Source organism: Hyaena hyaena, unplaced genomic scaffold (genome assembly GCF_003009895.1).
Source record: "Hyaena hyaena isolate Hyena2069 unplaced genomic scaffold, ASM300989v1 scaffold_712, whole genome shotgun sequence".
In the NCBI taxonomy this organism is placed as follows: Eukaryota; Metazoa; Chordata; class Mammalia; order Carnivora; family Hyaenidae; genus Hyaena; species Hyaena hyaena.
The window spans coordinates 375,747-402,247 of NW_024081340.1; the positions used below are offsets into that span (position 1 = coordinate 375,747).

The 26,501-nt window shown below is 40.8% G+C and overlaps 1 protein-coding gene across 1 annotated transcript in view; it reads left to right on the forward strand.

Annotated features, from left to right (window-relative positions):
- Positions 1-26,501, forward strand: part of ARHGEF26 (Rho guanine nucleotide exchange factor 26) — a 128,924-nt gene that overhangs the window by 64,242 nt on the left and 38,181 nt on the right. Inside the window, exons 6-9 of the mRNA XM_039217684.1 lie at positions 5,799-5,951; positions 9,557-9,686; positions 13,745-13,819; positions 22,782-22,871. Of these exons, the coding sequence (XP_039073615.1) occupies positions 5,799-5,951; positions 9,557-9,686; positions 13,745-13,819; positions 22,782-22,871 (448 nt within the window). The remainder of the gene's footprint in view (positions 1-5,798; positions 5,952-9,556; positions 9,687-13,744; positions 13,820-22,781; positions 22,872-26,501) is intronic.

Genomic DNA, 26,501 nt, shown 5'->3' on the forward strand with positions numbered 1-26,501 from the left:
TCAGAGAACATGAGATGCTGGCGAGGATGTGGAGAAACGGGCACCCTCCTACACTGTTGGTGGGAATGTAAACTGGTACAGCCCCTCTGGAAAACAGTGTGGAGGTTCCTCAGGAAACTAACAATAGAACTCCCTTATGACCCAGCAATAGCACTGCTAGGAATTTACCCAAGGGATACAGAAATGCTGAGGCATAGGAGCACATGTACCCCAATGTTCATAGCAGCACTCTCCACAATAGCTAAAACATGGAAAGAGCCTAAGTGTCCATCAACAGATGAATGGATCAAGAAGATGTGGTTTATCTATACCATGGAATACTACATGGCAATGAGAAACAATGAAATCTGGCCATGTGTAGCAACATGGATGGACCTTGAGGGTGTTATGCTGAGCGAAATAAGTCAGGCAGAGAAGGACAAATATCATATGTTTGCACGTATAGGAGGATTAGGAGGAACTTGACGGAGGAACAAGGGGGAGAAGAAGGGCGGAAATGGTGGGGGAAAGGGAGAGAGGCAAACCATGAGAGACTCTTGAATGCTGACAAAAACTGAGGACTGATGGATGTGGGGGGGAGGGGGGATGGCATGGAGGAGGGCACTTTGGGGATGAGCACTGAGTGTTATGTAGAAACTAATTTGACAATAAACTATTTGTAAAAAAAAAAAAAAAAAAAAATGTTGTCCTTCAAATAAGCCAAATCACTTCACGAATTCATTTAAATTTCACTGAGGAGCCAGCATGCTTTTACTTTGGCTTCAGGTTTGATTTGGATCTCTGGCATCCTTGGTTATTGAAGTAATACCTCATTCTTCAGTAATAACTTGCTTGGTCTTTTTGTAGCCCAGCTCACTTAGTAAAATATGCAAATTTGCCAAAATAACCAATAGATAATTTAACATAGGAAGCTTTAAATTATGTCTTAATTATGCTACTGTCAAAATAAAAGATGGGTGGCTTGGTTTATATTAGAGTGAGTAGCATAAACAGATATTTCATTAGTGCTTTGTTTTTAGTCTTGTACTTTGGCAAGGTTTTTACTGTGATAAATGAATTTTCCTTTTCATTTGGAAAAGCCAAGTGACTGTTGTTTTTGGTTATGTAGTTGCATTCCTTCAGACTATAATAGCTAGTTAAAGACAAGAAACTGTAAGGGATATTTGCCTCTAAGACATTTATTTCTTAGATTTGCATGATAATGACCTTATGAGTGGTTTCTTATTTTTTCAACTGTCATTGAACATTTTCCTCAAAGATACTTGGATTTAAAATAATTATCAAATATTTTGCATTTATAGGAAAACCATCTAAAAGTGAACTAACTAGTCTTGACTACACACGACCTAGAATTACTGTGGCTCTGAATTCTCACAGACCTGTATTTTCAGCTCTCCTTTTGACATGTCCAAGGCAAAATTAAACTGCTTCCTTCTTGCTTCTCATCACTCCTTCTAAATCCCTGTCTTTGTGAATGGTTTAACGGGCCACACTCTTGCCCAGGTGGAAACCTTGAGTAGAAACCCTTGTGTCTTCCTTGACTTCCCATCTAATGAGTATCTTCATTATGTGAATTTTCCCCTCATATTGTTACCCTAATCAGTGTCCTCTCTTTTTGATTTCCCACTGCCAGGTTTTATGCCCACGTTGGCCATTTCACTGGTCTGCTTGTGGTCTGTTCTCTCCCCACCTGTAATCGATCCTTCTCTGCCCCAGTTTCTTCTGGTTGGATGATTTATTACTGCCTTCATCACCTCCAGTATTCTCGCTGTCCACAGATGAAGCTTCATTCTCTGTCATTGGCCCTCCTGTGGTCAAAACCTCAGCCTCAATCAACTCCATTTTCCCAATTCGTGCCTGTATCTACGTTGTGTCCCCTGCCCCCTCTGCTTCCAGTAATGTCATCTTCATTAATGATGACCCTCCCCACACTTTTCTTCACCTGAGTTTACCATGCTCTCAGTCACCCTGACCTCTATTTACAGGTCATGTGTTGTAGTTAATTGGCACTGTGCAGCCCAAGGACCACTCATCTGTGAGTGTTGGAAAGAAAAGGATCATTTCCTATTGAAACAATCTCTCCTTGGCATATAACTCAGCTTCTTCTGTAGTGGTTCTTGGTATTATACGATCACTTTTTGATATATGTGATTATTGGCAGAGTAAGTGAGATTGAAGGTTCCACTTCTAGATATATAGCCCCAAAGACAAGGACTCCCATAGATGTCTGCGTGCAAATGTTCATGAAGGTAGAAACAGCTGAAATGTCCATCAACAGATGAATGGATAAACATAAAATGATATATATACACAATAGAATATTATTCATCCATAAAGAGGAATAAAGTTCTGTTACATGTGTCAGCAGAGATTAACCAGAAAACATTACACTAAGTCTAATAAGCCAGATAAAAAGCACAACCATTTCATGATTACACTTATATGAGATATCTAGAATAGGCAAGTTCATAGGGTTAGAAAGTAGATTAGAAGTGCTCAGGGGCTGGGGAGAGGGTGAATGGAGCATTATTCGGTAATGGGTACAGCATTTCTGTTGGAGGTGATGAGAATATTTTGGAAATAGTGATGATAGTTGTACAACATCATGATTGTGAATAATGCCATTGAATTGTACACTTAAAAATGGTTAAAATGGCAAATTTTATGTTGCATATATTTTACCCCAATAAGAAAATATATAGTTCGTGTAATTAAAGAAACAGATAGTGACACCACCCCTGTCAGGCACATATGTTCCACAAGTGGTTCTTTGCAAGCATGTTGTCTTTCTCTATCATTTATGTTTATCAGGTTTCCCTTCCCAATGTAGCATAGATTTCTTTTTTTTTTTTTAATGTTTTATTTATTTCTGAGAGAGAGAGAGAGACAGTGTGAGTAGGGGAGAGAAAGCGTGAGCAGGGGGGAGAGAGAGAGGGAGACACAGAATCTGAAACAGGCTCCAGGCTCTGAGCCAGCTGTCAGCACAGAGCCTGACGCGGGGCTTGAACACACGAACCGTGAGATCATGACCTGAGCCAAAGTTGGACGTTTAACCGACTGAGCCACCCAGGCGCCCCTATAATGTAGATTTCTTGAAGTCAGGGACCAGTCTCTATAGAAAATTGCTTTTAAGAAACATAGTTTTTAAATATCCTTTAATAAACATGTGAATTTGGAGTTGGTTGTTTTTGCAATTGCCGAAACTTTTAGGAGAGAGTTTGATATTTTCCTTGAATGCCAATAGAGTCAGTCTTGCCAAAGCGGTATGAAGCTGTTTTGGAACATACGGGTATATTTTCTGACCTACTATGTAAGAATTGTGCATATTAACCCTGATACCTTTGGAAGGAAAGCCAAATAGCCTAGCCAAGTGTGGTTTAAGTTTTTTCTCTTGCTGTGTTAAACAAAGGGCTTGGGGGACTGGGCCGATTACAGTCTGTGAATGGGAACCATACTGATTATTTTCCCTAAGTCCTTCTCAAAGAAAATAAAAATACAGGTGCTTTCTCAGGGTGTACATAATTTTACTCTTCTGTGAGTTAAGGTATATTTCTTCATCTTTTAAGCCTCTATGGAAACATTACAAAATAAAATAGGAAATGATGACAAGTACCGTTTATACTACAATGATATTAATGTACATGTAAATATATAAAATCAAGACTTCTTAAAATCTTGTTTCATTGCTGAGTGCCAGGATTTTCTTTAACAATAACTGAGATGTAAATGTGAGAAGATGTTAGCCTATATTTACTATCAATCATCTTGTGTAAATTTTTGTTGACTCATTCACCGTCAGCCTTAAACTTTGTGTTTGGAGTTTACCCAGCAAACTGGGGGGAGGAATGGTATGAGGAATGCTAAAGACCTTATTGGGAACGAAATTCCCTTGTGTTACTCCTCCAGAGGTCAGCATTAGAAACTACTGTTAATTTCCCCTTCCTGACACTTTCTTTGGACGATGCTTTGGTCACACAGTGGTAGTTATGTCTAATAGATTTTCCTATCCCTACAAACTTGAATAGTAAGTGTGCTCTATGGCGGTTCAGCTCCGTTTTTTGAATCACCTGAAGATCTTGATGAAATGCAGATTCACACTGGGAAAGGTAGGTGGTGAGATTCTCTTATTTGCCTGGTCTGTGGACTATGTTTTGAGCAGCAATGCTCTGGGTAGAAACCTCTTAAATAATCTGATTTTGATGTGCTCTAAAAAGTGGATGCCCTCTAGAGTTGCCAGATAAGATACAGGATGCTCAAGATGTCCCATACACTAATTTTGTACATACCTGTACTAAAAAATTGCTTCTTTATCTGAAATGTAATTTTCACTGGATTGGACACCAGATAGATAGGTAGATATACCCGCCAAATCTAGCAACCCTAAAATGCAATCTGAATAATTTGAGTACATTTAAATGTCATGTATATTATTAGAGTTAAAATATTAAGATTATTTGAGAAAGGACACAGAATTAGGTTAATTTTAGACCTGTTTTTTTTTTAAATATTTTATTTATTTCCAGGAGAGAGAGAGAGAGACAGCGCGAGCAAGGGAGGGTCAGAGAGAGAGGGAGTCACAGACTGAAACAGGCTCCAGGCTCTGAGCTGGCAGTCAGCACAGAGCCCGACGCGGGGCTCGAACCCACGAACCGCGAGATCATGACCTAAGCGAAAGTCGGACGCTTAACCGACTAAGCCACCCAGGCGCCCCAGACCTGTTTTTTAAGTACTTATTTAGATGTTTTGCTCATAGACTTTTCAGTACTATAAAATGTGGAAACATGAACCTCCTCCTCTTCCAATATCTAGGGAATTCTTAGAAAAGAAAAAGTAGTGAAGGGACCCCTGGGTGGCTCAGTCACTTAAGCATCTGACTTTGGCTCAGGTCATGGTCTTTCAGTTCATGGGTTCAAACCCTGCGTCAGGCTCTGTGCTGACAGCTCAGAGCCTGGGGCCTACTTTGGATTCCAGATCTTCCTCTCTCTCTGCCCCTCCCCTGCTCATGCTTTCTCTCTCTCTCTCTCTCAAAAAATGAATAAACACTAAAAAAAAATAAAGGTAGTGAAATTTGTACATTCTAAAAGCTACCTGAAAGCACAAAAATGCCCTGTGTTTTCAGTTGAACACTTGAAGTAATAAGATATTAATGTGATAGATTTAAGTTTAGGCAATAGGCAATTTTTATAGTTTTTTTCTTGTATCTCTTTGAGATGGTATTGTGCACTGTTGATATTTTCAAGCCCTGTATAATAACATTGCATGAGAGTCATATTTGATTTTTTAAATATAAATTAAAAAAATTTTTTAAAAATATTTTTTATTTATTTCTAGGAGAGAGACAGACAGCGTGAGCAGGGGAGGGTCAGAGAGAGAGGGAGACACAGACTCTGAAATAGGCTCCAGGCTCTGAGCTGGCAGTCAGCACAGAGCCCGACGCGGGGCTCGAACCCACGAACTGCGAGATCATGACCTAAGCGAAAGTCGGACGCTTAACCAACTAAGCCACCCAGGCGCCCCATAAATATAAATTTTTTTAAATGTTTATTTTTTAGAGAGAGTGAGAGAGACAGAGTGAGAGCGGGGGAGGGGTGGGGGAGACACAGTAATGGAAGCAGGCTCCAGGCTCCAAGCTGTCAGCACAGAGCCTGACACGGGGCTCAAACTCAGGAACCACGAGATCATAACCTGAGCTGAAGTCAGACGCCTGACTGACTGAGCCACCCAGGCGCCCTGAGTTTTTTTTAAGTATATGGAAGAAAATGTAAATGCTTTTCTTTGTTGGGTTTTTTTTTTTTCAGATTCTTTACGGAGTTGGAAGCAAGACATCAGAATAATATCTTCATAGATGACATAAGTGACATTGTGGAAAAGCACACAGCGTCCACATTTGACCCGTATGTGAAATACTGCACAAATGAAGTCTACCAACAACGGACACTGCAGAAATTGTTGTAAGAGATGTTGAATAGCCTTGCCTCGTTTTAATTAGGTCATGTTGATGGAAATTAATTGATCTCTAAATTATATTTAGAAGTGCCTCCTGATGGGCTATTTCCCATGATTGCTTTCAGCGTGAGGGTGTTTGAATAGAAAAATCTAGTCTGTGGGACACTTTCTCTCTAAAGCAATTATGAAATTACAGGTTTCTGTTATTGTTTTCCTTGCTGTTGTTGTTTTAAATTGCTGCAAGACACAGGAGTGATCATGATGCGAAACTCCCTGATTTTCTAAGCCATTGCCTGGTCATGAAGTAGTTTGCCTCAGGCCAGTAGAGTTCTGGAGTTGAACTCCTATGTGCCTAGGATCCTGAGTTTCTCTGTTTTTCTAATCTTCCTCCATTCAAATGACAACTCTATTAAGTGTTTTATAGGGATGGCTGATTTGCCCCTTCTGGGTAGTTAGAGGTGAGGCAAGAAGGGAAAGTCTGAAGAAAAACAATAGAAAAAAATGTTCTTAAAGGCTTTAATTGTGTAACAACAAAAAATTAGGCTTTAAATTTGCCTCCTTACCTTTTTCCTTTGTCCTATTTAGGTTACTGTGAGTTTTGATGTGATTTATTCCTTTACCCTTAAAAGTCAGCCATTGTTCAGTAATGTCTCATTTTCTTTTGAGGGGACCCTGTTTCTCTCTAGCAGCTCTCTGTTTCACAGCACAGTTGTGCATTGCCATAAACCCAGTTTGGGGGCTGACAGCTGTTATCACTCTTATCCCCTCTGTGGGTTGTGGCATTTATGACCGCAGCATGGCGCTCTGGTCAGCTTCCGTGGGACATGCGAGCCCCTGTGGATGGATTTGGGCTGGTGATGATTACCTCATAGCTGCTGGGAGAAGCAGTTCATGGAAGCTCCCAAGTTGGTGGGAAGGGCTGATTGTGCCCCTTCTCCCTCCACAGCCTCACGAACTCTTACATGGGCAGGGTGGAAAACCAACAGCTCGCAACCCCAAATGAGACTTTTTAAGGACAAAGCCAGGTTTGCCGGCACTATTGACATTTTGGTCTGGATAAGTCTTTGCCATGGGTACTATTCAGTGCATTGTAGCATGTGTGTTTTTTTTCTTTGTCTTTTAAATAGATTTTTAAAAATATTTATATATTTTTGAGAGAGAGAAAGAGCATGTGCAATGGAGGGATAGAGAGAGAGGGCGGAGACAGAAGGTCTGAAGCAGGCTCTGTGCTGACAGCAGAGAGCCAGATGCGGGGTTTGAACTCACAGATCGTGAGCTCATGACCTGAGCTGAAGTCAGATGCTTAAACCAACTGAGCCACCCAGGCGCCCCTGTAACATGTTTTATAGCATCCCTGGCCTCCATGCACTAGATGCCCCTCACTCCATTTGTGGCCACCAAAAATGTTTCTAGACATTGACAAATGTTCTTGGGGACATAATCTCACCCCTTGCTTTTCTTAATCCTCTTACTGCTGGTATAGAGGTCGATGTGTAACTATCTGAGAATCCAAGTTACGTGTTTGAAAAAAAAAAAAAAGCCTTGAATTAGAGCTAAACTTAATTCTCTTTTCATTTTGTTTTGCAGGATTTAAAAAATGGAATAGGTACAGCTGTACATTATGTAACTCTTAAAAAATAAAAGTTCTAGGGGCACCTGGCTGGCTCAGTGGGGAGAGCATGTGACTCCTGATCTTGGGGTCGTAAGTTTGAACCCCACACTGGGTATGGAAGTCACTTAAAAATAAAGTATTATTCAATAGGATAATAATATTCTATATAAATTAGCTTAATGATAACCATCATTTGAAGTTTCGCATGGAAAGTAGTTGAGTTCTCCGTTGTGTGTTTCAGTAGTTGGGTTTTGTTGCAATGTTGTGAATTTAGGACAGTGGCTGGCTGCACATTGGAAATGCTTAAGAATCTTTGAAAACAGACAAACATGCAATGAATGCCTAGTGTCCGTCCCAGACTGTTTAATCAGAATCTTTGGGGGTGGGAGTCCTGTGGCCTGAGTGATTTAAATATGCAACTGGATTAGAGTTTTATTTATTTATTTTTTTGACTTTCCAAGAATCTTTCTAAAGCTAGCAGGAAAGGAAACTTAAAACTCCTCAGTTTGAGAAAATGAAAAGAAAACATTTCTGTAAAATTTCTTTTAGTTTGCTATTCTAGGTATTTACTAATTTATGAACCAAAACATTTAATTTTCAAGATACTTTAACAAAATGGGGAGTCACAATTGCCACTGCCCTGCTTCTTGGCCTCCTCCATCCCCCAACACGGTATTACAGTATCCAATGCCATCCCCCCTCCCCTCCCTGTTGTAAGTCACAAGGGAATTCCTCAGAGCGCCTCTGGGGTAACTCAAGGTAAGAGAGTGAGCCATCTGGGAGTAAGGGCACCCACTGAAGTCAGATGGCCTTAGTTTGACTTCTGTCTTCACCAGGTAATAGGTCTGTTACTCGGCAAGTGGACAATCTTCCTGAGACTCCATTCTTCCTGTAACCACATTGTATGGGTGTTTCCATGTGATATCACATATGTCCGCGTATCTTGCTAAGTTCCGTAAAAATGTTGTGGCTGCATTCTCACTGCTCTTATGTTACTGGAGAGGACAAATATTCTGGATGACCCAGGCAGAAAATTTTCTGTTGTAGAAGTTTTGAAAAAGGTTAGAAGCCTCCTAGTAAAGAAATCCAGTCTGATATTTCTTAGATTAGTATCTGGGGCTAGAGAAGTGACTTAAAAGGTTATCATTTGTTATCTTTTCAATGGACTGTGTGTAGATTATGAATGAATGAGATCTAATCTGTATGCTAGTTATAACTGCCTTTACCATTGCAATTATAATGAGATCTAGTCTGTATGCTAGTTATAATTGCAATTACCATTGCCTTGTCATTTGTTTACTTTCTACTTTATATAAATTTCTAGCTCATACATATTGTTCATATTCTTATCTTAAACTCATATCCAGTCTTCATTATAAAAGGCAGACAAGCCATCTGTGTCTATTTATGTAACCGTTTTATGTATTAAAAAATCCTCGTATATGGGTTTATCACATTTTATAGAGGCATACAAGTTTTATTGTGCTTTATTTTATTACACTTCACAGATACTGCATTCTTTACAAATTGAAGGTTGCTGGCAACCATGCATCGAGCAGGTCTGTGAATGCCATTTCTCCACAGCATTTGCTCACTGATGTCTCTGTTACATTTTGAGAATTCTCAGAATATTTCAAACATTTTCATTATTATTACGTTTGTTATGGTGATCAGTGGTCAGCAATTGTGACTCTCTGAGAGCTCAGATGATAGCATTTTTTTTAGCCCCAAAGCATGATTTAATTAAGGTATGTACATCATTTTTCAAAGAGATAATGCCATAGCTCACTTCACAGACTACAGTGTAGTGCAAAGCTAACTTTTATAGACCCTGGGAAACCCAAAAGTCATGTGGCTTGCTAGATTGCTGTATTTGCTTTATCGTAATGGCCTGAAAAAAGATCCACAAGATCTTTGAGGTATGCCTGTAATATGTTTTTACTTCTTAATTTGAAGAGGAAATATTTTGAAGTTGCTTCTTTCTTTTCTTTTTCTCAGAGCCACCAACCCATCTTTTAAAGAAGTACTGTCACGAATTGAGTCCCAAGAAGACTGTAGGAACTTACCCATGATCTCCTTCCTCATTCTCCCCATGCAGAGGGTGACTCGCCTGCCCCTGCTGATGGACGTAAGACATGCCCTAGTGGCCGTTTCCTCTGTGGGTAGTGGTGCTGTTATAAATCTGATCAAGAGGAGTATGCTGATTTCATGTAAATCAATGTACTATATAGCCCTTCTATAAAATCCTCCAACTAAAGTCAGAAGGGGCCGTTCGGTTGGAAAGTCTCACTTGCATCTAATTTTGTTGGAAATTATCTTCAATTTAGGCTTGGGTAGTCACTCTGAGGAATTCAGATTACATCACTAACTCAACATTTTTTGAAATGGAAAAAAATACTGGTTTATTGATGACAAGGGGCTTGGATTCCATTTCCAGCTGAACCATTAGGCCTGTGACCTTGGGGAAGTCACTTAATGTCTTCTTCAGGCCTCAGTTTCCTCAGCTTAATCACTATGATCCCTTCCATGTAGTGTTTCAAGATGCTGAGGCACTTCCGCTTTACACGGGAAGGAGACACACTCTATGGCACTAGAAGGCACGAACTTGCTCCCATTTTGTATTGCAAAAAAACGGGTGAGGAAGGTCAGCATCCTTTTTATTTTAGGGGACATTCGTGAAGAAAACAAGGATTTAATTTTGAATGGTGGCAAGAAGTGGCTGGGAGAAGCAGTCGAGGTTATCCGGTAGGAGGTGCAGGGAGGAGGACAGCGAGGTGTCCAGTAGGGGGCGCCCCCGCACGCTGGCCGAGGTGGAACCACAGCGATGACAGAAGAACCAGGTGGCCCCACCCAGCTCCCAACCCGCTAGTGGACCAAATCGCGTCTTTGTGATCCAATTAAAATATTTTGGTGTAGTTTTGCCTTAAAATTGGATCATAATATTCATGTGAGTTTTAAAACCCTTGATTTTTTGACGCGTCAAAACACAGGATAGAAATGTCGCCCAAAACTATGATTGAGTCAGGTAACAAAATAAATTACATTTTCCATATTCCGTCCCAAATTCAAAGAGATACTCTAAAAGCACAGATGTTTTTCAGTGAGTCAAAGCATGTGATCAGTCACTTTGTGGGCTGCGCTGCATTGTTGGGGGAGGGTTTTGGTAGTTGTTTCCCAATTCTTCAACACCTTACTGCTCTCCAGCTTCACCTCGGTTGACTACCTTCCTATACCCTTCCCTTAGGATTTAGGAACTTTTCTCCTTGTAAATATCTGGAGCCTTGCAGAACTCAAAAATGTAGCGCTCTCTCTCTTTCTCTCTCTCTCTCTCTCTCTCTTTCTCTCTCTCTTTGAGATCAATATTTCAGTATTTATCACATCTAAGGATAGAATGCAGCCAGGTTATCAGAACCAAATTTCGCTTAAAAAAGACTTATTTTTAGATTCCATCCACACTTGTTCCCTGACTTTTCTGCTCTGCGTCTTTGTTCACGTCACTATTGGCTGCCACTTCTCAGCCTCCCAACACCAGCCAGCCTATCTTCCAAGCACTGGCTCCAATGCTCCTCACTAGAGCCCTTTGGAGCAGATCTGTCTTGCTCCCCATGAGCACCCACAGCACTTTGAGAGAAGGGACTCTGACGTGTCTAAACTTGGTGTCTTAGGAGTCCTGTGTAAGGACAGGACTAAGAAAGATCTGGACACAGAATCTGGCCCTTCTGCTTACTGTGTGATCCCAGGCCGACTGTCTAATTTCATCTGAAGCGTAAGCGTAATATGTACTTGGAGGATTGGCATGAAAACAAATGAAGAAATAAGTGTTAAGCCTGACAATAATAGACACTAGGTGTTTCTTAATTTTTTTTTAATGCTTATATTTTGAGAGAAAGGGGCAGAGAGAGACAGAGAGAAAGAGACAGAATCTGAAGTAGGCTCCAGGCTCTGAGAGGTCAGCACAGTGTCTGACACAGGGCTTGAACCCACGAACTGTGAGATCATGACCTGAGCTGAAGTCAGTCGTTCAACCAACTGAGCCACCCAGGTGCCCCGAAACTCCGTGTTTCTTGAGTAATTTAATATATATATAATACATATACATTATATATAATACATAATACATATACATTATATATAATACATACAATACATATACATTATATATAATACATATAATACATATACATTATATATAATACATATAATACATATACATTATATATAATACATATAATACATATACATTATGTATAATACATATAATACATATACATTATGTATAATACATATAATACATATACATTATGTATAATACATATAATACATATACATTATGTATACAATACATATACATTATATATAATATATACAATACATATACATTATATATATAATATATACATTATATATAGTATATAGGCTTGTCCTGAGTTATGTAAAAGTTGTGAACTTTGCAGAGATATATTCAAGGAGCAGCTATTGTACTTTGTTCTATAAGATTTTTTCAGAAGTAAAAAGTCATTTAAAAAGAATTTATTTCATATGATTTCTCACTCTTTCATAACCATTTGAAACTTTGATCCATCAAGAGAAATATTTCAAATTTTGCTATTGTATAAAATGAGAAATGGGTGCTTTTAAATGCAATGTTTCCTGCAGTGTTACAAATTTTCAGAGTTCTTTTTCTTCTGAAAATGTCTTTTAGCCATATTTCTTTAGATTCTGTATATGGCATGATCTCCCAGCCTTCTATGTTTTCTCTGTTTAATTGTGAGAAAACTGACTGAGTAGGTGAGGATTCAGAATCTAACATGCCGTATTGTACCATGTTGGAGGGTAATGCCATGATTGTCCAGGGAGCCCAAAACTTTTTGTGTCATAGACCTTTTGAGATTATGCGTAAAGCTATAGTACTTCTCCCTAGAAAATTCAGTAGTCACAAAATTTTACATAAAGTTCAAGTGTGCAGAGATACTTCAGGACTCAGGATGCCTGCTTTAGGGGCGGTATTTTATTACTGCTTCTGTACACGTTAGTGGGTCTTGAAGTTGATTTTTGAATCACGAGTTGTGTTTATTTTTAAAAAAATGAAATGGAATAGAATGCGTGGTACGTGATATACACGGATCATAATGTCATTATATGTTATTTCAAATAAAACCTATCTTCATCTTTGTGTATGTGTGTACTGGTTGCTAATGTATAAATGTATTCATTACAGTGGGTCACAGTCAAAAACAATTGAGAACCATTAACATAAACCCACAGATGGCGCACCCCCTGCTTCTCACATAGGCACAGACAACAATCCTGACACCTGACTTTCGGATTTGTAAGCCTAGCACTACCCCACTTTCCAGGGACCAGTGGGTTGCTAGTTTCCAACTTACCGTCTGCTTCTGTTTGGTGCCTCTTGCCCTAATAGTTTCCTACATGTGAAAATCTGGCCACCCTGGCAGAATCTAAATCTTGAAGCATTGTCTCTTCCATTTTAATTCATTAGGAGTGTTAGTTAAACTTGTTAATTGAGATGAACATTTTTAACAATTAAAAGGGTTTCATTGGCTTTGAATGGATATGATCTCAAAACCATTTGTAATTCTGTTTACCTTGAAATGGCCCTCCTTGAAGTCAATTGTAGCATCACAAAAACAACATGTAAATGCATCAAGAGAAAATCCAGCAGCTTGTTTTTCTTGATCTTTTTATTCAATTGTATTATCTGCATAGTTACCGTAATGATGATGATGACGGTAATAACTAGCATGATTTTATCATTCACTGAGGGCCTACCATATGCCAGGTGCTCATAAAGAACTTTACATATATTAGCATTTAATCCTGGCAGCAGCTTTGCAACGTATTTGGCATTATCCCCATTTTACAGATGAGGAAATTGAAGCTTATAGAGACCAGGTAGGTGAATTGCCCAAAGTCAAATAACTAGTAAGGGACAGAACTTGTATTTGAAACTCGGTTCATCTGCCTCTGGAGTCTATTTTCATATTGAATCATTCCCTGGATTTACTTGGATCCTGTGCATCTAACGACTATTTCCTAGTTTTGTAAGTGGATTGTTACTTCCTTTTCATATTCACCCATAATGTTGTGGTTCAGCATTGTTAAGTTTGCTATGAGTAAGAAGATGTCGCTGGGCTTTGATTTTGTTTTTCTTTTACTTCACTGCAGACTATCTGTCAGAAAACACCTAAGGACTCTCCGAAGTATGAAGTCTGCAAAAGAGCCTTAAAGGAAGTGAGCAAGGTAACTGTGGAACAGCTTGCTCGTCACACAGTAAACCATTCAACACCTTGGAGGAGTTTGTGTCAGGTTTTGATGCTGAATACTGGTAGAGGCTCAAAGCCATTTGCACAGCATTCTCTAGGTAGCTGAAAAATGAAATGAAATTAGTATTTTGACTGTTTCAGACAGTCTTGCCAGTAGTCTTTCAGTGTCTGAATAGTTGTTGATTCAGTCTCTCATTAAATAGCTATTTCCTGAGTATCAGCTATGGTGCCCCTGAAAATACAGTGATGCATACATTAGACAGTTGTGGTTGATGCCATCATGGAATGTGCTGTGTAAAGGGGAAGGCGGATGTTAAATAAGAATTTTAATAAAGGATGGTGAGTGGCACGATAGGGAAGAACATAGTGATGTTTAAGCTGAAACCTAAAGCAAGCTTAAATCTGAACCAGGGCTTGGAGGGAAAGAGAATGTCTTGGGTATGTGTAGAGACCCAACAGCGAGAAAGTTTTTGGAGGATTTTAAAAACTGGAATGTTCTTTGTGTGGCTATGAAGTCCAATCTAGGAAAGAATACCGAGGAGCCTTGTTAGGGAAGTGTGGACCTTCTCTTTAGATGATATAGAAGCTATAAATTCATGCATTGTGGAGGTGACAATGGGGATGGGACCAGTTTTGAGGCTTTTGTATTTGAGTAGGCTAGAGGTGACAGTGGGCTTTATGGATATGATAGGAAGGTGGAGAGAAGCAGTATGTAATAGAATAGTGGGAAGGTAGCACAGAGATGGATTGGGTGAGTGTATTTGGAATCAGAAGTCAAGGAGTATGGTCCCTGGCTTGAGCAACTCCATGATGCTCTTAATTACCTTTACAATAGAAACATGGGAAGAAGCTGATGACTTCCATCTTGGACAGTTTATAATAGAGGCTCTTACAGAATATCCAAGTTGGCTTGAATAGTTGGAGAGACTGGAAGTCTCCCAGGTTTGGGAATCATGGGCATAGGATGCGTTCCGAAGCTGGGAGAGAGGATGAGATTACCCAGGAAGAGTGTGTAGAGTAAGAAGAGTAGTGAGTTTGAGGCACAACCACGAAGGACTCCAACATTCATCTTGTTGAGGGAAAAGTTACCCGCAGAGGATACTTAAAAAATAAACCATACCAAAGAAGAAGGAAAACCAGAATGGCCTGGCAAATGGCAGATGATTTGGTAGAAGGAAGGTGAGCAATTCTGAGTGCTCCTGAAGGATACAGTGAATAATGAGTGAGGCTTCATGGGTTTACCATCAGGTGGGTTGTGTCCTCGCAGTGGTGGGTGTGGAGGCCAGATTGCAGTATGTTGAGGAATGAGGGGAGGCATGGCTACACGGCCAGCCAGCAAGTGTAGCAGACTGTTTCAACACTGCGGCTGCCAGTGGAAAGAGATCTGTAGCTGAAAGAGAAGTGTGGGAAGTGTCTCAGTTTGTTTGCTTAAAGATTAAAAAATCTGTGGGTACATTTAAATGCCTATAGGAATGTCTAGCTGAGAGAAAGCTGTAGAAGGTATAAGAGTCAATGAGGATACCGTATGAGGTAGGCAGAGGGGCAGAGATCATGGTGGCGTCAGAAGCTTCCTGAACCATTGCAGCTACCATATCACCTTAGAGTCTGGTACACTTTTGCACTATGTTACTGTGAGGTAAACTTCATGGTTTCTTTTAATCAGGTTTAAGCTGGCTCATGACTGTAGTACCTACAAAATCATGGGCTTGGTGAGCTAACTTATTTTTCTAACATCCATTTTTTATTTTATTTATTTTATTTTATTTTTATTTTATTTTATTTTTAATGTTCATTTTTGAGAGAGAGAGAAAGACAGAGCATGAGCAGGGGAGGGGCAGAGAGAGAGAATGTGAAGCAAGTTCCAGGCTCTGAGCTGTCAGCACAGAGCCTGACGCAGGGCTCGAACTCATGAACCATGAGATCATGACCTGAGCTGAAGTTCAATGCTCAACTGATGGAGCCACCCAGGCACCCCAACATCCATTTTATTTTAAAAGTAAGTTTATCTGTGCCTTAGTCCATTCAGGCTGCAATAACAAGATACCACAGACTGGATGACTTATAAACAACAGACATTTATTTCTCACAGTTCTGGAGGTTTTTGTTTTTGTTTTTGTTTGGATTTTTTTTAATGTTTATTCAATTTTGCAAGAGAGAGACAGTTTGTGAGCAGGGGAGGAGCAGAGAGAGAGAGGGAGACACAGAAACTGAAGCAGGCTCCAGGCTCTGAGCTGTCAGCACAGAGCCCAGTGCGGGGCTTGAACCCACGAACTGTGAAGATTATTACCTGAGCCAAAGTCAAACGCTTAACCGACTGAGCCACCCAGGCGCCCCCAGTTCTGGAGGTTTGAAGAGTCCAAGATCAAGGTGCCAGCTTGGTTGGGTGAGGGTGCTCTTCTGAGTGGCAGATTTCTCCCTGTAGCCTTACATGGTCAAAGGGGCTACAGGATTAATAGAGCCTCTTTTTTAAGAACACTAAGCCCATTCATGAGGACTCTACCCTTATGACTTTTTTTTTAATGTTAATTTTTTACTTATTTTTGAGAAAGAGAGAGAGTGTGCAAGCAGGGGAGGGGCAAAGAGAAAGGGAGACAGAAGATCCAAAGCAGGCTCTGAGCTGCCTGCCAGTGCAGAGCCTGATACGAGAGCCTTAACTCACGGGCCATAAGATCATGACCTGGGCTGAAGTCAGACACTCAACCAACTGAGCTACCCAGGTACCCCCTCAACCCTCATGACTTTTAAAGCACCTCCCGGAGGCCCCACTTCCCCATAACATCCCCTTTGGGGGCTAGGAGTTCACCATATGAGCTTGGAGGGCTATAGAAATTCAAACCATAACCATCTATCAACCACTTAAATTCATCTCTTGCCCTATCGGTGGCCTGCACATCCCATTTTAGGAAACACCAAGTGAAGAAACTTAGCCTGACACGTGTGAAGTTACCTAAGGTCCTCTTGCCCACAGGCCTCTCCTTTAGGACCCCACATCCAGTGCTGCCTCCTTGGAGGCAGTAGGGGAGGGTCATTAGGCGGAGCTACTAGGGAAGTTCCAGCCTTGGACTTGAAAGACATTTTGTCAAATTTTATTTGGTGGTTACTAAGAAGTTTAAAAAAAAAATTCACGCAGAAGAGAAAAGAGGAAGGCAGTAGTAATGGTTGAATTAGGAATGATATTTAGTGTTTCCAAGAATTTCACATCCCAGTTACAGTCAGCCACAACATTCCTTCAGGTGTCTCTTGTTTACTGGATTTGACACTGGCATTTGTAGCAAAGGCTGGCAAAAATGTAATGGATCAGTACATTGCCTTAATCTGATACTATTGGCATACAAAAGGCACTCTGTGAAGAAATGCTGTTTAGTGACTTGCATTTCTCTCGAGCACAAGTTAGGAGCATTGGATTTATTGCCCTAGTCTCCTAGTGCTGTATGGGAGCTAAAACCACTAATATGGTCAGCTCAGGAATTAATCTTCTTATGCATTTGTTTAGGCTATTGATGAGGTTTCATAGATTCTAGGAAACAGTATTTTCAACAAAAAGATTGTACATATATAGCATAGAGCATTTATTGTTCAAAATTAAAATGCAGGGGGCACCTGGGTGTATCAGTCAGTTAAGCATCCAACTTCAGCTCAGGTCATAATCTCATGGTTCATGAATTCGAGCCCCATGTCAGGCTCTGTGCTGACAGCTCGGAACCTGGAGCCTGCTTCGGATTCTGTGTTTCCCTCTCTCTCTACCCCTACCCTGCTCGCATACTCTCTCTGTCTCTCTCAAAAATAAACATTAATTAAAAAAAAAAATTAAAATGCAGAATTTCTCTTGTTTGCTTTATCTGAAAAAGAAAGAAATTGGGATTTCCCAGTATTAGAGGGTGAAATTCAGTATATCAAGGTCCAAGTTTTTAGAATCAGACTCTGTGGAAGGCTCCTGGGCAAGTGTCTTTAGATAGTTATTTGTTCTTGGAAAACATGAGTAATATCTTTTCTGGTGATTAAAATGCTAAATGAAGTTTTTGGTTTTTGTTTTTTTTTACCACAGTGTGAATAATGTCATTGAAATTCTTCATACATGTTGCTGGAATGAGAGTTAGAGCTTAACTACATTTGGGGCTTTGGAAAGTCTTATTGACCTAGTTGAACAACTCAAAAGCAAGAAAGGTGTTTCTACTAAATAATGATTTGTATACTTCTGATTTTCTGTTCACATGATGGGGTAGGGAGGGCGATTTCCAGGGACTGAAATTCAGCTGGTGCAGAGTGGTGTCTGGTGTTTAAGGAGTAGTGGTCAAGAGATAGTTTCTTAGGCCAGTGAAGACTTTCCTGCTCTTCTCTTCCATTTACTCTCCCACCAAAAAGATTAACTCCATTCAGTCTTACCTCATAAAGATTCTGCTTCTATTTTGAGATACTATTAAGTTTTAAGCTTTTCTCCTAGTGGCAAAACAGCCAAGTCTCTTTAATCTTTTCCTCTAACTTATTGCTTCAACCATTTGCAGAAACGTAGATGTATCTATCTGTTAATATGGAAAGATCCCTAAGCTATATTGTTATGAGAGGAACATTAAGCTGCAGAACATTACAAATGGCGTGATGACATCTAGATAATAAAGGGTGTTGATACACATGTGTATGTTACTGGTATGTAGAAATAGTCCCATAATCATACACCTCAAACTTTGAACTGTGTGGAAGGGAGGGATTCATAAGGTTTCTGTTTTCACTTTTAAGTACTGCTCTGTAAGAATGTGTTTAAGGTTTACAAAGGTATATGCTTAAAATAAACTAGTATATTATAGAAAATCTAGAAAATTTGGAAAATCTAAGAGAGCGAAAATAAAATATATCAGTAATTTTATCGAAGGTAATGACTGTTGTCATTCTATTACACATCCTTCCTATTGGATGTCTGTTCCAATACCAGCATATGGTATAAATATATGCTGAAAAATATATTCATATGGTACCTATTTTACTGTTCTACAGTGTACTGCCTGGAACATTGTCTTGCATCAATGATTGTGCTCATCTGATTATTTCTAAAGATAAATTTCTAGAATTGGGTTTATTGGAACAAAATGTAGGCATTTTTTAAAAGCCCCTAAGGGCCTTCATAAAAAGTTGTTCCCATGTCCCTGGCCACCGTAAATAAATATCAGTCTTACTGCACACTTCTCAGCATCAAATATTCTTTTAATCTTTGTGCATTTGATAGATTAAAAATATTTTATATTCTTTTTTTATAGTTTTTATTTATTTTTGAAACAGAGAGAAACAGAGCATGAGCAGGGGAGGGGCAGAGAGAGAGGGAGACACAGAATCTGAAATGGGCTCCAGACTCTGAGTTGCCAGCACAGAACCCGATGTGGGGCCCGAACCCACAGACCACGAAATCTTGACCTGAGCCGAAGTCGGACGCTTAACCGACTGAGCTACTCAGGTGCCCCAAAAATATTTTATTTTCAAATTATATTTCTTTATTAGAGTGTTTGAGCTTTTTATAAAAAAATAAATTTGACCTAAAAAAATTAATGAGTTAAATTTAATAAAGCTTTAACAACTGCTGAAGGAAGGCATGACTTTAATATACTGAGCTTGATTTTAATAAAAACACCAGAGCACACGTATTCGAATTAGCATCTGTTCCTTTGAAATAGTCCTTAAAATGGCTCTACTGACGAGACCTGTTGGTTAAGACAGTTTGGGAACTTTTTTGATTTTAATATGCCTTCTGTAACATTGTTTTCTGACATGGTGGCTGACTCCCATCTTTTGCTGAGGGAGTCAGTATTTGAAAGTTAGGAAATTGGGGTGCCTGGGTGGCTCAGCTGGTTGGGTGGCCGACTTCAGCTCAGGTCATGATCTCACAGTTCGTGGGTTCGAGCCCCGCATCGGGCTCTGTGCTGACAGCTAGCTCAGTGCCTGGAGCCTGTTTCAGATTCTGTGTCTCTCTCTATCTCTGACCTTCCCTTTCTCACACTGTCTCTCTCAGAAATAAATAAAAACGTTTAAAAATTTAAAAAAAAGTTAGGAAATAAGATGATAACCCGAACTTAATAATCCCACTTCCCCTCTATTTAATCTAATTAATTTATTTAGTTACTTTTATAAAGTAGACTTTATATTCTTTAAAAATTTTTTTTAAATGTCTACTTATTTTTTGAGAGAGAGGGAGAGACTGCATGAGTGGGGAAGGGACAGAGAGAGGGAGACACAGAATCCGAAGCAGGCTCCAGGCTCTGAACTGTCAGCATAGAGCCTGACATGGGGCTTGAACCCACGAACCGTGAGATCATGACCTAAGCTGAAGTCTGATGCTCAACTGACTGAGCCACCCAGGCGCCCCACAGCTCTCATTTTAAAACAGGATTACTATAAAGAAGCTGCTCCCTTCTCCCACCTGCCTTTTATTTAAGTGACTTATAAGCTGTCTCTGAAGGCAGTTTGTTAGGTAGAAGCATTTGCTGCGTGTTCCTTGGATTTTCAGGTGCCGGACTGTGGCACTGGGCTTACAAATAATGGAGATTTCACAATCTCTGCTTTCCATTCTTTTTGGAGAAGAAATGCCCCAGATAAATCCTGAAAGGCAGGTAGGGGGGTATAAATCTAGTAGATAAGAAGGAGTTGATTGGACAGAGTGGGGTGAAGGCTGTTCAGGCCGAGGGAAACACATGCAAAAGTGCAAAGGCAAGGTACAACATAGTACTTTGTCTAGAAACTTTACAGGGCTGAGGCCCAAAATAAGAGCAGTGACCGACGTGGGGTCAATGAGCGGTTGCCAGATCATGGTTTTGCTAAGACCTAATTCTGATAACTGAGGGGAGTCTTCTAAGGCTTTTGAGCCAAGGCATTTCGTGATCATATTTGAACCTAGGAAGACTGACAGCAGTATCTGGAGGATGTGTCAGAATAGGGTAGAAGCAAGGGATGGCAGGTCAGTAATCCAGGGAGGAGGGGGTTTGAACCTGAGTTCTGGATGCAAAGCAAAGGGAGGGTTGTGGACTACAGGACAGCAACATGAAGGAGGATTCATGACCGCTTGGAGATGGAGGACAAAGGAGAGGGGGCCGTCTGAGAGCCTTCAGGGCCAGGTTTTTCAGCTGAGGGGAGTGGATGATGGAGGTGATGCTCAGGTTTGGTTATTCTCATTCTGACTTTGAGATGCCTGTGAGTCATCCAAAGAAGAGATGTCTTCTAGTTGGAGGTAGAATGAAGGGGACAGGCCGAGTCTGGGAACGTAGATTTGGGAACTGTGAACCTACTCCACGAGAGAAATGATAATAATGTCTAGGGCCATGGCTGCCTGGTTAGGTTTCACTCTGAGATGTCCTAATCCTTTCAGGATAGTGCAGTTTCACATGGCCCCTAAGCCCAGCCTGGATGTTTTGGGCTTCTAGTTGTGATCAGATATAGCTGTCAGTCTCTGCATCAGTGAACTCTTTAGGTTCAGACCTAAAGATAAGCTGCAGCTGAAGATAAGGGTACCCTCCAAATCTAGAAATCCATTAAGCAATTGTAACTTGTTTAAGCGTCCATCAGTAAGGGATTGAATTAAATACGTTGTGGAAAGCATACAATCACAGCATAAATTGCATCATACCACCCTTGTGCCGCATGCCTGCTAGTAAGTCTTTCTGTTTGCACTTGGAATGCAATCCAGATGCCTTAAGACCTTGTGTGCATTGACCCTGGCCTCTCGTTCCATCCTGTGCCATCTTCCGTGTGTGAATATCTTACACTTTCTCGGGCACACCAGCACTTTGCCATCGTCTGCCCTCTGTTCATGGTGTTCACCCTGCCTAGACTGGTTCTATGATGAGGTCTGGAAGGGTCTCAAGCACAGGAGTTGCTGTCTCCATGGAGAGTGGGGTTCCCCACCCTCCCAGCATGGAGATGTGTCCTTGTTCACCAACCTGGAGCTCTCTGAACTTCGTAGTCTACGTATTTTTATGGAGGCTGCGTTCCATAGGCACAATTGATTACATCATTGGCCATTAGTGGTCAAGCCCATTGCCAGCCCTCCCCCCTCCCCAAAAGTCTGGTGGGGGAGGGTCTGGTAGGGCTGCAAGCTACACATCTCTCTGCAGTAACTTGGTTGGCTCTGCTGGCAGCCAGCCCCTATCCTTGGGGCTTTCTAAAAGCTGCCTCATTAACATAAACTCTGATGTGAAGACCCCCATTTCACCAACATTGCCCTGGAGCTTTGGGGAACTGGAAACAACAGTAAATACTGTAAGTAACAATGGCCCCAGGGCTCTTATAAATGGAAATTACAAGGACTGCAGGGACTCTGTGCTGGGAGCTATGATCCAAGACCAAATAGATCCTTCTTATTATAAGTCACAGGCCCTTATCAGAGGACTTTGAATACATTCATTTTATAGATAATTCAGTAGTTCTAATTATACTGAAGTTTCTATCCTTGAAGAACCACTGACCATTACTTTACACAGAAGGTTTCCCTCTTTCAGCATCCTGTGTACTGGTCCTATGCTTCTACAGATAGAAGTTTGCTTAAAATTTGCCTTTGAAGTTGGTAGTCTGACCCAGCCATTTGGGGGTGGGGGGGGTGGGGTCAGGGGCAGCTTCCCCTGAGGCTACATGAGGTTTCCCTGGTTTCCCTGGCAAAGGAGAAGGGGAGGGAGGGGCAGAGGAAAGGAGCTGAAGGGTCTGAGATCAGACCGTGGGAGAGCCCTCAGAGGACTCCTCCCAGAGACTTTTCAGGAGTTTTTCCCCCCTCTGTCTTCACGTCTTAATACACCACCTCTAACCGGGTACAGTGTCTTAACTGTGTAAAAACTGTGAGTTCTTTAACTGTTAGAAATGAGTCTCTCTGGAGCTTCCAAAGTGCAAATTATTTCCTGCGAGAGATCTGCATTTGAAATTAAGATTTCTCTCCTGACCTCTTAACCCTTCTTATTATTCTGTGTTCCCAGCTGGTTCGACTGTGCAACGAAGGAGCTCGGAAGATGGAAAGGACTGAAATGATGTACACCATTAACTCCCAGTTGGAATTTAAAATTAAGGTATTCTTGTATTTCTCCATAAACAGATTTATTCCTGCTCTTGCCTACATCTTAGGTAGAGAGAGAGGCAGTTGAGGGCAACAGAGTATCTAGGAATTTGCTTTTCAAAGAAGGGCCATAAACTGATGGGAAAGGGATTGGACTGGTGGAGGGAGATGCAGATGTGCCAGGCAGCTCTCCTCTTGCTTTCGGTCACCAGATAAAGTTGCCTTTCTCCAGGCCACAAAGTTACGTGTTATCTAACTAGCACATTCTCTCCCACCCTCCACCCCTCAGGAAGATGCCAAATTTAGGGAAAAAGGTAGTTAAAAAACAGAATTTTAGAAGGGAAAGGTGATTTCTTTAGTAGTCCCCAAGTGTCCGGCCAAACAGTGGTGTCCCATGCATTGGATTACGCGTTCTCCTAAATCAGCTAAGGGCTCTCCTCTTCTAGTCTGCCAAACAAAGGTTGCTAGTGGAAAGTTCTTTTCACATTTGGTTTTCTTCTTCTATAATTCTTTTTGAATATGTGCTCCCTATTACTGCTTGTATGATACTGCTTAGGAGTGGATGACAGGATGAGTGAAAAAGAAAATGACCATTAATGGCAAAACCTTCGCTCTTTGTTGGCTCGCAACTGAGTTCTTAATGGATGTGAGTGCTCATGATTGTGCTTCCCATTTATTTTGTAACTTGTAAATTTAATGGGGCAACTTACCATTGCTGGTCATATTTTTTCATACTAAAAGTGCCCCTAAACTATGAAGTGGAAATACGATGATCATCGTTTCATAGCCTTATGCAGAGAGCAGATTCTCTGCTATTATAGAGAACCACTGACAAGCGTGACTGTATGGTTTTATTTTATAAATGAAGAAAAGAAAGCCCAGAGAATCCTTCATTGTGAACACGACCACTGGGCTAACGGAGGTAGGATCAGAACCAGGGTCAGTATATCCTGAGTTACAGATCAGTGTAAACTCTTTCACTAGAACATCATGGACTATCACTGTTTAGATGTCAGAACATGACCATAATTCTTTTTTTTTAAATGTTTATTTTTGAGAGAGAGAGACAGTGCAAGTGGGGGAGGTGCACAGAAAGAGGGAGACACAGAATCCAAAGCAGGCTCCAGGCTCTGAGCTGTCAGCACAGAGCCTGATGTGGGGCTCAAACTCACCAACCATGAGATCATGACCTGAGCCGAAGTCGGATGCTTAACTGACTGAGCCACCCAGGCGCCCCTCAGTTTGCGCCTCTTAATCCCCTTCTCCTATTTCACCCGCCCTCCTACCTTCCCCTCTGGCAACTACCAGTTTGTTTTCTGTATTTATAAGTCTCTTACTGGTTTTGTTTGTTCACTTTGCTTTTTAGATAGAAATCTTTTTTTTTAATAGTTTATTGTCAAGTTGGTTTCCATATAACACCCAGTGCTCATCCCCACAAGTGCCCTCCTCCATGCCCGTCACCCCCCTCCCCCCCCATCTGCATCAACCCTCAGTTTGTTCTCGGCATTCAAGAGTCTCTCATGGTTTGCCTCTCTCCCTCTCCCCCACTATTTTCCCCCCTTCTCCCCCGTGGTCCTCTGTTAAGTTCCTCCCAATCCTCCTATATGTACAAACATATGATATTTGTCCTTCTCTGCCTGACTTATTTCACTCAGCATAACACCCTCAAGGTCCATCCATGTTGCTACACATGGCCAGATTTCATTGTTTCTCATTGCCATGTAGTATTCCATGGTATAGATAAACCACAACTTGATCCATTCATGAACATGACCATAATCCTTAGAAGAGAAGGTGATATGTACTTGCTAAACACACACAACACACACACACACACACACACACACACACACACTCAGTTATAATACCTTCTACAGAAATTTACAGCAATTTCAAAACACATATGTCCCCCATCCCTCAAAAAGAAACTTGTTTTTTTCCTGTAATTTGTTTTTAAGTATTTTAGAAAATATATCTAGACATCAGAAGTTTTATCCCCTTCTTTTTTTTTTTTTTTAAGTTTATTTATATATTTTGAGATAGAGGGAGTAGGGGAGTGACAGAAAGAGGGGGGCGGAGAGAGAGAATCCCAAGCAAGCTCCATGCTGGAGCCCGATGTGGGGCTCAAACTCACAGACCCTGAAAACATGACCTGAGCTGAAATCAAGAGGCGGATGCTTAGCTGACTGAGCCACCCAGGCACCCCCTCTTCTTTTTAAAGATTATAAATACCTAACCAGTTTGATTTTTAGAGATGATAAATCTTTTCCCTAATCATTTTTTTCTTCACTGAAAATCAGTTGGCTTAAGATAACTTTTTTTAAGTTATTTTTAATGTTTATTTATGTTTCTAGAGAGAGAGACAGAGTATGAGAAGGGGAAGGGCATAGAGAGAGAGGGAGAGGGAGAGACAGAATCAGAAGCAGGCTCCAGACTCCAAGCTGTCAGCACGGAGCCTGATGCAGGGCTCGAACTCATGAACCGTGAGATCATGACCTGAGCTGAAGTCAGACGCTTAACTGACTGAGCCACCCAGGTGTCCCAATTGATGTAAGATACCTCTAAGCTCTATTTCTCTAGAACCCAAAATTAATTTGTTATTGAAAAATGCTTACCTAGGGGTCCTTAAAAATAAATGATTAACATCAATTGAGATCATGAATTGTGGGTTGTTTGTTTTCTTTGGATTCATTGCTCAAAATTATTTGCAAGCCTAAAGGAAGATATTCTATGTATAGATTTATAATGAGGTACTTAATTCAGATCACTTAAAAATACTAATAAAATCTTAGGATCTTATTTCCATAACACTTTATGGCAACAATGGACGTTTTTATTCGATTTCTTTTATGTTTTTTATTTAAAAAATGTTTAATGTTTATTTATTTTGGGGGAGGAGGAGCAAAGAGAGAGGGAGACACAGAATTCCAAGCAGCCTCCAGGCTCTGAGCTGTCAGCACAGAGCCCGACTCGGGCCTCGAACCTGTGAACCACATGATCATGACCTGAGCCGATGTTGGCCACTTTAACCGACAGCCACCCAGGCGCTCCTCAGTTCATTTTAAAGATGAGAAGATAGATATTGGAAGGCGTTCAGTGATTTCTCCAAACGCATACATGTTTCGTCAAATTTTGGGAGCACTTTCTTTGTGGAAGGCAGCGAGAAAACCAAAACACAGTCCCTGCCCTCAGGGACCTAACAGTGGAATAGGTGACTACAGAAGTACAGAGGAGTCAAAAAAGTCTGCAGCTGTCACAGTAGATGGAAGACAGTTGAGACACTCTGTTTTTTATTATTATTTTTATTGTTTCTAGAAGTTAGTGATTCATCACTTACATACAACACCCAGTGCTCATCACAATAAGTGCCCTCCTTAATGCCCATCACTCATTTGGCCCATACCTCTGCCCACCTCCCCTCCAGCAACCCTCAGTCGTTCTTTAGTTAAGGGTCTGTTTTATGGTTTGCCCTCTGCCTGCCTCTCTCTCTCTTTCTTTCTGTTTTTTTTTTTTTGTTTTTTTTTTTTTGAACACTCAATTGGGAAGAGGTGGTCAACCCTACCCTGTAAGGGTAGAGGGGGTGGGGTTCATCACTTACATACAACACCCAGTGCTCATCACAATAAGTGCCCTCCTTAATGCC